The sequence below is a fragment of the Magallana gigas genome, chromosome 1 (genome assembly GCF_963853765.1).
Source record: "Magallana gigas chromosome 1, xbMagGiga1.1, whole genome shotgun sequence".
NCBI lineage: Eukaryota > Metazoa > Mollusca > Bivalvia > Ostreida > Ostreidae > Magallana > Magallana gigas.
Genome location: NC_088853.1, coordinates 884834 through 897092, shown reverse-complemented (window position 1 = coordinate 897092; position 12259 = coordinate 884834). Strand labels below are relative to the sequence as shown.

Genomic DNA, 12259 nt, shown 5'->3' with positions numbered 1-12259 from the left:
CATCACAAAACATGATTGTAATATCAAGCCATTATGTCGTATATCATTTACTGCAATTAAATTACAGGTTCTAGAGATAATTAAACGACACTTAATGAGTCTCTGACCTCTAGCCTCCTGATGAGTTTCTTTTTGAGGGCGTTGCTGGCGGCGATATTTGTGGCAGCCCGGAGATCCTCTGCAGCGCCTCGTAGTCTCTTCTGCTGCTCCGAGTCGTTCGGACTCGACGCACAGCCCTGTAATATTAGAATATAACACTTTACTGAAATTGATTGAACATGATATAGCTGTCCCCTGTAATATACAACTCTGTATGAAATATAACATTTGACTTTACAAATGTTAAACATGATATTGCATTCTACAGTGTCAGCTGCTTTACCTTTATCATCATATGTTCTGCGGCCTACAAATGTCTACATAACCAGAAACACAGTATACTAGTATACTATTACACTTCCCATCTCATTGTACAATGCACACAACTTTTCCTCACCTTGGCAGCTTCAACCATGTTTGCGGTGGCATCAGCGAGTTGTCTGGCGGCAGCCAGGAGCCGCTTCTGCATGTCCGAGTCAGAGTGGCCCTCGGCTTCTCCCCTGATGGCCCCAACCAATGAAGAAGTCGCCTGAAAACAACAGATATCACAGTAAAAAAATTATGTTATAAACAAGTAAATATATTGAAAGTCAACAGTGTTAAATTTCTGAGCCATGTAGATGCTAACCCAATTTACCATTGACTTTTATAGAATTGAACTTATGAGAGAGGTGTGAGATATTTGCGAGCTTACCTGAGCTAGCTGCCTGGCCTGTCTCACCATCTCGTGGGCGTCCCCCACACTACTGAACAGTCTGTCCGTCACAGTCAGGATCGTGTCCACTGCATCCTCGTGGGATTCCCCAGCCTGTCAATCAAAAACATACATTTACTACCTCACTGCACAGAAGAGTTCATGATCTCAGTATCATAACAATATCAAATCATTGTACCGTCATTAAAACCAAAACTTCAATGTCATACGGCTCATACCTTTCTTCATTTAATATTGTGTAACAGGAGAGAGAGATAGAGAGAGAGAGAGAGAGAGAGAGAGAGAGAGAATAAAAAGCTTAAGAAAAAGAAAACAGTGACTGTCCCACTTACCGCGGTTGGCCCTGCCCCCTTCTTGATGTGCTGTAGCAGGTCGTTAAGAGCCTGAGTAACTGCGGTGGCTGCGGCGCCTAGGTCGGCCAGAAGCTTGTCGTCGCGGCAGGACTGCTGGGCCGCCTCCACGATTCCCTCCACAGAGTGAGCCACACCCTTTGCGGCGTCTATCAGCTGTTCCTGACAGGCCGGGCTACTGATGGTCGGAGCCACCACCTACAACATATATAGTGATACAATATAAAACAGTGTAGGTACCAACAAGCAGATATTGATGTTATCCTATGAGGTTATCATTCTAACCAATAGTACTTATTGTAACAAATGGATTAATTCAACCAATAGGACTTATTGTAACAAATGGATTAATTCAACCAATAGGACTTATTGTAACAAATGGATTAATTCAACCAATAGGACTTATTTTAACAAATGAATTAATTCAACCAATAGGACTATTGTAACAAATGGATTAATTCAACCAATAGTAGCCACCACCTACACCACAATGGAAGACAGTATTGGCACTTAACATACAGGATCAATAAAAATCCAAGGTCCCAACAAATAGAATGATTTCCATCCTACTGGATCAATCCTACCCAATAGGATCAATCCTGCCCAATAGGATCAATCCTGCCCAATAGGATCAATCTCAGCCTAAAGGACCAATCTCAGCCTATAGGATCAATCTCAGCCTATAGGATCTATCCCACCCAATTTGATCAATCCAAACTCAAGAGATCGACCCCATTATTTTGGGTAATTCTAACCAAAAAGATTGTTTCCAGAAGATTTTGTCAAGCAAAGGGATTAGTCTCAACCTAATGAATCAGTCCCAAAAAGTTAGATCCAAAAAATGGGTTAGTCCAACCAATAAGTATCAATCATAAAGAATTCAAATGAAAAAATGTATATTATCTACTTTATATTACAATATTTATAGTTTGATTGCAGCACTTATTTTCAACTTTGATATTCAATCTTTAAAACAGATTTCATAGAAATCAAATCCAAACTAACAGCAAACTAAGGTTATCCAAATTAAATTGTGTTACCAGTCAGCATAGCATCTTACCGAACCAAAGTCGTGGAGCTACAGAGATATACAGAGACAATCTGAAAGCTTTGTACAAGCTATTAGCTCTGTCAGTCAATTTACCTTTAACTTAGAACAAGCTGCGAGCTGTGACAAAGCCTGATAAATCATACCTTATTTCAAGCCATGATATATAACTCTTACCTTGCAACAAGCTTCGAGTTGATCTGTGGCGAGGGTACAGACCGTCGCCCGGTCGATCAGTTTGTTCTGTGATGTACATGGATAAACTAAAAACTCCGACTTATCTTACTACACACCTCAAGCTTAAACTGTATACAGGGAAATATTCACCCCCGGGTTTTTTTTGCCCATTTTTCCCCCCATTGTCAGCAAATCATCTCCTTTTTAACACAACTACATCTTGGCAAATTGAAGACAGGACAAATTTGCAAGTGTAGAAGGGTGAAAGAAATACAAGGCTACAATAACACTGTGTACAGTAGATGAACAGACGTACCTTGGTACAGGCCACGAGCTGTGACGTCGCGAGGGCACAGCTGGTCGCTGAGCTGATGACCTTGTTCTGAAGCCCCTGGTCCTCGGTGGTGCTGGCCACACTCTTGGCCTTCAGGACGAGCTGGGCCGTCGCATTGGCCACTGCCTTAGCAAGAGCTAGCAATGTCTCCTAAAAATACAACACGATTTACATAAAATCTTATGATAATATTTCTTACAATATTTAAAACACAAGAAATACGTCTTTCTGTATACATTCATTGTCAATTCAATGAGATGTTTTCTTAATGATATCAATTTTCAAGAAAGAAATCACACAATTAGCCAAAGACAATTAATCAGAGCGCCTCACCTGGTACATCCTGTCCATGTCGTCGGCCGTCTCTCCGATGCCTGTCATCACTTCCTGTGATGCCTCGCCGACCGTCTTAGCCGCCGTGATCAGGTTAGATTTACCCTGTCAACACACGGAGTATACATATAAATAAATGGAATTAAGTACATATCAGGTTAGATTTACCCTGACAACACACAATGTATACTCTTAAGTTAGGACAAATAAGAAATTCTGAACATAACAAGCTAGAACTACCCTGACAACACAGAGTATACATATAAATAAATGGAATTAAGCAATTATCTGGTTACTTTTGTCCTGTAAACACACTTAACTGTTTACATATTGGTCAAATATTCCGAATATTCAAAAACACCACAACGTAAATAATTTTCCATAACATGTAAACTCTGGTTAAAGTTTTTTTGAGTTTTTTCATTTTTAAGATAGCAAAAAATGGAAAGCTGTTCTTAGATTTGACAGAGTTTACTGACCTCTTTCTGCCCGGGTTCGGCAGCGTTCAGGAGGTCAGAGAAAGCACCACACAGGCGTTTGGCAGCCCCAAGGAGTTTGTTACGACTAGCGTCGTCGTCCTGGAGAGCTCCCAGCATCCTCACGTCCTGAGAGAAGTCGTCAATGTTTGACGTTCTAAAAATATCGTAGAAACAATATAAAAAATGTGTGTTTACTTCTATTACAAAAAGTCAGACATGTTTGATTCTGAAAAAACTCACTCATATTCAGTTAGTTCTGAAAATCATTGAGACAAGGTCAGTAATAATTGTTTACTTTACTACAAAAAGTCAGACATGTTTGATATTTAGAATAAACTAACTGATATTCAGTATCTAGAGCTGACCATAACACACAGTGGTTAAATGACACTTATTCAAACAGAGGAGATCTTCATCCAAAAATCAGAGCTGTGGAGTGTCTTTATGTTTTTAAACAAAAAGAACAAGTCCAATGATTTGTACACAGAGATCGAGGAGACACACTTACATCTGTGCCACGGCAGCACCCACGCGGCTCGTGTCTATCTCGTCATCTATCGACATGGTAACCAGCTGGGCGGTGGCGGCGTTCATCGCGGAGAGCTGGGCCCCGACCTTCTGCCGTGACAAGTCTAGCATGTTCTGTCTCCACTTTTTGGAAGCCTGTGTATACATAACCATCAGAGTAAAAAGCCTTGAACATGTTTATATAAATGTTTATAGAACTATGGCCTGTTGTATTTAAATCATTTCTTATTTAATTTTCCTCTATGAAGTTAAGAAATACACCAAAATGTTTATTTTACAATAATTAAATGTAACGTCAAGAATATTAGTTTGTTTTGCACAAAATTAAATCATTTCTTATGAAAATTTACTCAATGTAAAAATTTATGTTAATTGGAGTTTTTTAATGAAACCACGGCGAAGACTCACAAAATTAAATCATCTTTTTTTTTAAATGCACTCAAAACCATAATTTGAATAACTGGAGTTTAACAATGACACCGCTGACTTACGGCGTCGTTTCCGAGGTTGGGCAGCGCGGCGCCTTTGTCCATCTGAGACTCGGCCTGTCTTATTGAGGTGATCCCCTCCTCTATACAGGTCAGCAGGGCCCTCTGGGACTGGGACAGACCGTGCTCCTGTATGTTCTGACTCTGGAAGTAAGTATATAGGTATATGCAATAAGTTAGTATAAGTAAGTATATACAGGTGAAGGCAGTATGACATAGTAGACTGAGGGCTCCTGTATACAACTTGACATGTAAAAAGTCCAGTTTATACTATTTATGTTATAAACAAATGTGATTGGAAAATAGAAAGCAGCAAATTTTTTTTTTGAAATCCCAATTTTTTTAAGAAATCCCAAAGAATGGCGAATAATTAAATAATCTGACAGGTCTTCTGGACTTATTGACTTGTGTATGTTTAGCTGAAAATTAAGTTATCTTTAAATTGTATCGTTTGCAACTTAGAGAAATCATCACCTTTTTACAAAAACGCAATAAAATCAAATCAATATTTAATTGGGAGGTAGTCAATTATCTAATGATCTAAAGATTATAATGACCTTAGACATTCCGCATTTCTAACAAAACTGATTGCTTTTTCTTCAATCATCATAAACAATAACATTTTTATTCATAATAAGATTATTATAAATGATGCATAACATAGATTTAAAGTGCGATTATCTCTGTCTAACTCAAACAGAACCAAATAATCAAACACAGGGATAATGGAGGGATAATGAACACTGTGAGGGTCTTGTAATGGGGGGGGAGGGGTGGGGGGGGGTGGGGGGGGGGGTGTGTCACACAAGCAAAACTAGAACTCTACCGGGCATCCCGTGTGGAATGTTGTGTCTATATAATGGTGCTGAACTCAAAATAATAGCAGAACTAAGGGAAACGTAATCAAGCAAAACCAAAAAAATATATAAAGTCATTCATAGGATTATGAATTTTAACTTCTGAAAATCAGTATTTGCTCATGTCTACAAATATTTGTGTATATATATTATACAGGAGCTAATCAAAGCCAAGGAAGTCTGCAATTAACAAACTTAAGATGTCAGCATCCTCTAAATCATCTAGCTCTATGCTTTAGTTAACAATGTCCATGCTCTGGGAAGACCTTACCTTCATATGATTAATATTCAACATGTCGGAACAAATTCTACCTTTAACAAACTTTTTAACACATTACTAAATTCAAATGTCTTTAAAATATGTTTGTTGCATAAAGTTAATTTTTTTAAATGAGATCTAAATGAAAAATATAACCACTATAAACAAATGAAGTGAGAGCGAAATGACTGGGGTGTGAATTGGTCTGATAACAGTTAGTAGGCACACCTGTCTGTTGCCATGCACATGATGCATTTCGCTAGAGACCTGTCCGTGTTGGGCGGATGACATTGACCCGACGGAGATGGTGTTTTCCCCCGAGACTCCGCCTCTCATCACCCCGGGCAGGGCCACGTTTCCTACGTCGGGATGACTGACGTTTCCCTGCATACGAGAAATAATGGTCGCCCTGAAAAACATAAATAATGATGTGAATCTGAAGGCAAATAAGAGGAAACAAATATTGTACTGACATTTCATCATGAACACATTGATAAAGAGAGTAGACAGAATCATTACTAAAATGAAATGGTCAGAGAAAAAATGAGTGTATATATTATTTTGTGTTTTTATATGCCCTGGCCTGAGACTAATTCTCGTCAGTGGATTGTTACGTCCTTTTTATGTATATAATTTTAAGATTTGATAAATTGATGTAACAATGCACAGGCAAGAAATTAAACTTTGTGACAATTGGTTTTAGAGCAGTAAGTGTTTAAACTCTGGAATACATTCTGTACATTGATGTTAAAAACTACCGGTACTCTCCCTACATCAAATATTCTAAATATATGTACTACTACATGCACTTGTCTAGCTGGTTAACCATTTCAAGCAAACTAAGCATTCAATTTTCCAACTGATATTATATTTTTTTTTCAAACTTTAAATAACAAGCATTTGAAAATTAAACAAAACCACACACTGGTCGGCTTGACATTACATCGATACTGTGGAATCATTCTTTGTGGGAGTCAGTGTCCCTGGGAAACCCAAACTTGTCTGGTTCATAGCCCTGGGTGTAATCTCCTTGGTAATGTAATCTTGGTATATTTTCATGACTATTCAACAAATAATTGTGTAAAGGTTCATGGGGACATAAATTTGGGGGCAAGGGTTACCCAAAAAAGCCACGAATATTGGTCCCCCATGAACGATGATGATTCCACAGTATTAATATCGAAATTTAATATGATAAATCAAAACAGAATTGTGAAATCTAAAAATTGTAACAGGCTAAACAGGGTAGGTAACAACAAAATTCTTCAATTTACAATCTGATTATTAAAGGTATCAAAGGTATGTACTTTCAATCTGAGCCTTAATTAGCAAAATTTGTTGTCTAGTGAAAGAAACCATGCATATAATGATTCCGCTATAGTAATTATTTCGAATTCATTATACGAAACAAATTACGGATATAAGGAAGTAAATCCATTGGTCCCTAGGACTTCGCTTTAACCGAGTTTTACTATAAATTCATACTTTGGGCACACGTCAGAGAAATCAAAATTGTGGCACAAGTGCAACTGGACAAAATTAAGGGGGAAGCAAAAATAACCCTGTAAATTATAACAGGCTAAACAGGGTAGGTGACAACAAAATTTACAATATCATACAAAGGCAGCTAAAGTGGACTAGAACTAAATTGCATTAAAACACTTTAGGTTTCTGTAACACGAACCTAAACACAATTTTGTTTCTTTAAAAGTAACATTTCTATAATCCAACCTTCCTATCCTGTACACAGGGTCAGCTTTGTCTCCCAGTCATCCTTATACAGTTAGTACAAACATGGATATAGCGAAATCTCGGACATAGTGAAGTTTTTTTTGGTGAAATTCTTAACAAATCTTTGCAAAATTTAATGGTTATAGCGAATTTGGATATAATGAGTTTAATATGGATATAGCAAACTAATTTTGAGTCCCACAAACTATATAAAATATTTTCTACAGTTTAAAAAGTTTGCACAACCATTTAACATAATAGTTTGAAGGAATTTATTTTTAAATAATTTCTTCAATTTACAATCTGATTTTTAAAGGTATCTAAGGTATGTATTTTCATTCTAAGCCTAAATTTGCAAAAATTGTCGTCTAGTAAAAGAAACCATGTATATAATAATTTCACTATAGAAATTATTTCGAATTCATTATACGAATCTATAAGGATATAACAAATTACAGATATAAGGAAGTAAATCCATTGGTCCCTAGGACTTCGCTATAACCAAGTTTTACTGTAAATTCATACTTTGGCCACATGTCAGTGAAAAATCAAAATTGTGGCACAAGTGCGACTGGACAAAATTAAGGGGGAGCAAAAATAACGCTGTGTATAATACAGGATATATACCAACACTACACCACCACCAACTAGCTACATATACATGGTTCCAGCATGTCACACACAAGCACATGTGTCACACAACAAAGCACATCCACCACTACACACATTACTTACGTGCTCCCCCGGGAACAGAGAGCGTTAACACCCACACTTACTTGGCCGGCGACACGCTGTCTTCGTACATTGGGGCCTCATCCGAGCCCTCTATACCCAGATGGTCCTTGTCTTTTTTCTAGGATCAAACAGAAAAGAGAGAACCCTCGTCAAGTCACGTGACCTAAGCCCCGCCCCCTTAACTTACTTTCCCTTGGAGACGCTGTCCTCAAACATCGCGCTGTCGTCTTCTGCGTCGAATCCAATATGGTCGTCCTTGTCCTAGTCAAACAGGAAGTGGGCGTTAGTTCACAGAAACACAAGGCTGCGTCCAGAACAGTGACATAGTTTTTTTGTCCAGTCAGATTCATTCTTTTATCTTGATTTATTCGATGCAGTTTTTTTTACCGTGAATTAACAACTGTTCTAAACACATCCTTCTATGGTCTGAATATATGCAATCTTTTATCTTTCAAGAGTTTCTGATGAAAATAATCAAATGTTTAATTTACATAATTTTGATTTATTTTTTTTAAAAACCAATTTGTTATGAATTTCTCATAAGATGAAAAGATTGCATATCTTTTAAATTTCAATATTCTCTTTTTCTATAATAGAGATTATTTTACCATTTTCTAATTTATTTGATTTTTTTATTTAATTTTTCAGCTCAATTTCAAATCTTTTGAAATAATTATCAAGTTGTCTTGAAGATTCACAATCCAAATATTTTCTTGCTATAATTCAGAGTATTTGTCAAAAGCTTTGTGTCGTTGTTTCAGAAAAAGAGATAACATGGAAACGCTGGTTAAACTTCATTCAACAAAAGACAGATAATAAAGATGGACAGAATGAAGAAGTCATACATTGAGATGAATACATTCTCTGCATTCCTTCATATTTCTTTCTGGAGCTGTAAAAGTAGACGTGCAACATATCAGAAGTTTATTTACAGGCATTGGCAATATATCATGGTGTTCATTCAAAGGTTAGATTCTGGAGAATAGGCTGAATTTACACAAATTTGACAACCAGTGAGTATGAAAAGAAATAATCCTGAAAGAAAGAGAAATCATGCTTTTACTTTATACAATGTGTTAGTACTGGATGCATATTTTGATTTGTTAAACACTTGTAATGCACATGTAATACACAAAGCCAATTGTTTGTAAAAGGGAGATAATTAAACTCCAAGAAAAGATAACTCCTGCAGTTTTCATATGGCATGCTATTTCTGAAAGCAATTCTGTATGAGTTCATTCAGTCATAGATGTTTAGGAATCAGTATCCATACATAAAGAGTTATGGTGCAAAAGGTAATGACTGATCAAACCTCTCAAAAATCTCAAAAGGAAAATGGTTCTCTATTTTTATACCAGCAATTTTAAATTTTTGATACATGATCAAAATTACATCATTTGATTTTATTGATTTATACCAACGCATTTTTCTTTTGAGATTTTGTTGAAACTTTTTTTATAATTTTATTTACCCCCTGAAAATAAAATACATAAAATTCATTGTCAAACATTCATGAATATCAGTTCAAGCAAAAATTGATATTGATAAAACATAAAATCATTGATAAAGTGTTAATTTTAAAATCTCATTTTATTTTCTTCAATAAATCATAAATCATACTGGATGCTATTTTCATTTTTAAATTATGATTAAATAACTGTTAAAACTCAACAATTGTTCAAAATTCTTAAATTTATTTTGTTTTCTTTCAATCAAGATTACAATTATTTAATAATCATTTAGTTTTCCTGGTTCCCTATAATCAAGATAAGTTAAACTAGTTCCTTACCCGTTTGAGGATGATGTCGATGTATCCGGCGATAAGTCGAGATATCTGCTCGCCTTCCTGAGTTTGGACCGAGTAATAAGAGTCTGAGTAGTCTCCAAAATCCTACAGATACAATAGGAATACATGTGTACAATTACAGGTATATACAATGTAATTTAAGAAAGGTTACCATTGTTTTTTCCCTTTACTGTAAAACTGTTTTACAGAATTTTTTTTTTTTTTTAATCCTACGGTCATTTCATTAGTAATAGGTAAAAAAAACTATTGTGATGTCATTGCACCAACTATTAAAAAATTTGTTACACAAGTGATATCCATTGCGTATTGAGGCAAACGTGATCAATACACGGCTACAAAGTATACAGGTGTCATTTTATCGAGGTTACTCTTATTCCTTTCCCTAACAAATAAAGTAATGTAATGAGGACCTAGAGACAGTAGCGGTACGTACCAGGGTGAAGCTGTTGGGGGAGGCGGCCCATCTCTTCACTGTGGTCAGCGGCCAGGTCTTCAGGATCTGAAACCACACAGAACATTTGTAGAGCTATATCCATGAGTAATTTTAACATCAGATCTCAGTGTTATTGACATTGATACTTTTGTTTTTTCTTAGATTTGTGTTTAAGCTATTCTAAAATGACAATAAAAATAAGGGCGTCTGACTTTATGGCTTAATATGCTTTTAACATGAACGTGAAATCTCTTCAATGCATTTTGTTTGATTTTTGCATGAACATTTTTTAAGAGATTTCTCACATGAATTCTTTATATATTAGATGACAAGGGAGTCAACTCACCTCTTTCGTGTTTTCGTCCATCCTAACCACGCTTTCTTTTGTGATACCAAGCAAGCGGGGCACCAGTTTATTCTTTCCAGGCATTTTTTCCTAAAGAAGATAAACATTCTCATGAGAAAAACACAATTACTTTTTCATGAATAAAAATATGAGTCTAAGTCTACAACATTTCTGAGTGTATTTGTACTGAATTGGTGTAAATATTGTAGAATCATTAATATACATGTATAGATGTTGTTTTTTGGGTCCCCAACACTTATGTGAGTATTTATACTGAATTATTGTGAATTCTATGGAATTATCAGCACACGAGTAGATGGCTGTCTTACTTTGACAAGGAAGAAAGTGATTCCATAAGTCTTGAGTCCACGACATTTTTGAGTGTACTTGGCCTTGGCCTCAAACTCATGGACGCCGACCCATTTCTTGTGTTCCTACAACAAAGAAATAACACACTGAAGTACTGTACTTATAACACACACAAAAGTACTATACATATACCACACACTGAAGTACTGTACATATACCACACACTGAAGTACTGTACATATACCACACACTTTTTGTTTGTGTTCACCACCAGTACTGAATAACCAACAATATTCAACGAACAAAATCTCAAAAAGAATTTACGTGTATTGCAAAAGCTGTGTGATCCAATTATGTCAACATTAAATTACAATGCCACAATCTGCATGATTTCAAAGGCCTAATGATAATGTGAGGGTCATATGCAATTCAGAAACTCATTTTCTTCCAACCAAGTTTGAATGTTGAAGGTATTTTCCAGAAAATCGATTTAAAATATTTTTCAGTAGATAAAATGAAAATTAGACTTTTCTTACTGCAAATATTCTCTTTTCTATTTTCTGTGTTTTGACATATTCTTTTGGTAAAAACTCCTTTAATCTGGAAAAAAAACACCAAACAATTAAACAAACATTCTTTGCCCCTTATTTTTTTTTCAATACCTTTGTTTAATTTGTTGATCAATTGACAATAACAAAAGTAAGATTTAAGTCTGATAAAAAAATTTTTTCTTTAGACAAATCATTTAAATAGAAAGAGTAGATAACTGTTTTATTTCACTTTGTAAGAAACCGTTACGTAAGAAAAGGTCTCGCAAAGGCAAAACTATCGAATCTTTTAATAAGAATTTAACAATCATTTCTACAAAGGGAGGCAACTCACTCTAGGAATCCCGTCTTGTGTTTGTTTTCGTTGTAGTCGCCAAACTGTATGTGTGCCTGTATCCCGGCCAGCTGGATCGCCTCCTCCTGAGTGACCGGGTGGGTCCCGTCCAAGATGGCGTCTCGGGACTAAAAGAAACGATGCGATTGGTTAATACTGACTAAAATACAGGATGCGATTGGTTAATACTGACTTTAAGTGAGGATGTGATTGGTTAATATCTTTAACTGTCTAAAGCAGCGATAAGAGAAATTTCCAGAGAAGTTCTTTTATTGAAGACTTTTGCCAGTAGTATGACATTAACAAAGTATTATACCTTTTGACTTAAAGGGAGATTCATCTATCTTAT

The 12259-nt window shown here is 35.9% G+C and overlaps 1 protein-coding gene across 12 annotated transcripts in view; it reads right to left on the bottom strand.

Moving 5' to 3' along the window:
- The window catches only part of LOC117687305 (talin-1-like), a 60745-nt gene that overhangs the window by 47261 nt on the left and 1225 nt on the right, over window positions 1–12259 (bottom strand). For 10 of the 12 annotated variants that reach the window (XM_066075909.1, XM_066075920.1, XM_066075923.1 and 7 more), the window contains exons 4-20: window positions 11911–12038; window positions 11565–11628; window positions 11049–11153; window positions 10720–10809; window positions 10374–10439; window positions 9923–10024; window positions 8175–8251; window positions 5896–6076; window positions 4555–4695; window positions 4044–4198; window positions 3536–3689; window positions 3057–3161; window positions 2706–2873; window positions 1147–1362; window positions 794–907; window positions 497–628; window positions 108–236 (exon numbers count right to left, since the gene is read on the bottom strand). In XM_066075909.1, the coding sequence (XP_065931981.1) occupies window positions 108–236; window positions 497–628; window positions 794–907; window positions 1147–1362; window positions 2706–2873; window positions 3057–3161; window positions 3536–3689; window positions 4044–4198; window positions 4555–4695; window positions 5896–6076; window positions 8175–8251; window positions 9923–10024; window positions 10374–10439; window positions 10720–10809; window positions 11049–11153; window positions 11565–11628; window positions 11911–12038 (2127 nt within the window). Of the gene's footprint in view, window positions 1–107; window positions 237–496; window positions 629–793; window positions 908–1146; window positions 1363–2705; window positions 2874–3056; window positions 3162–3535; window positions 3690–4043; window positions 4199–4554; window positions 4696–5895; window positions 6077–8174; window positions 8252–8320; window positions 8479–9922; window positions 10025–10373; window positions 10440–10719; window positions 10810–11048; window positions 11154–11564; window positions 11629–11910; window positions 12039–12259 lie in introns of those variants that run through there. The other 2 variants (XM_066075928.1, XM_066075953.1) reach the window with 2 other exon arrangements.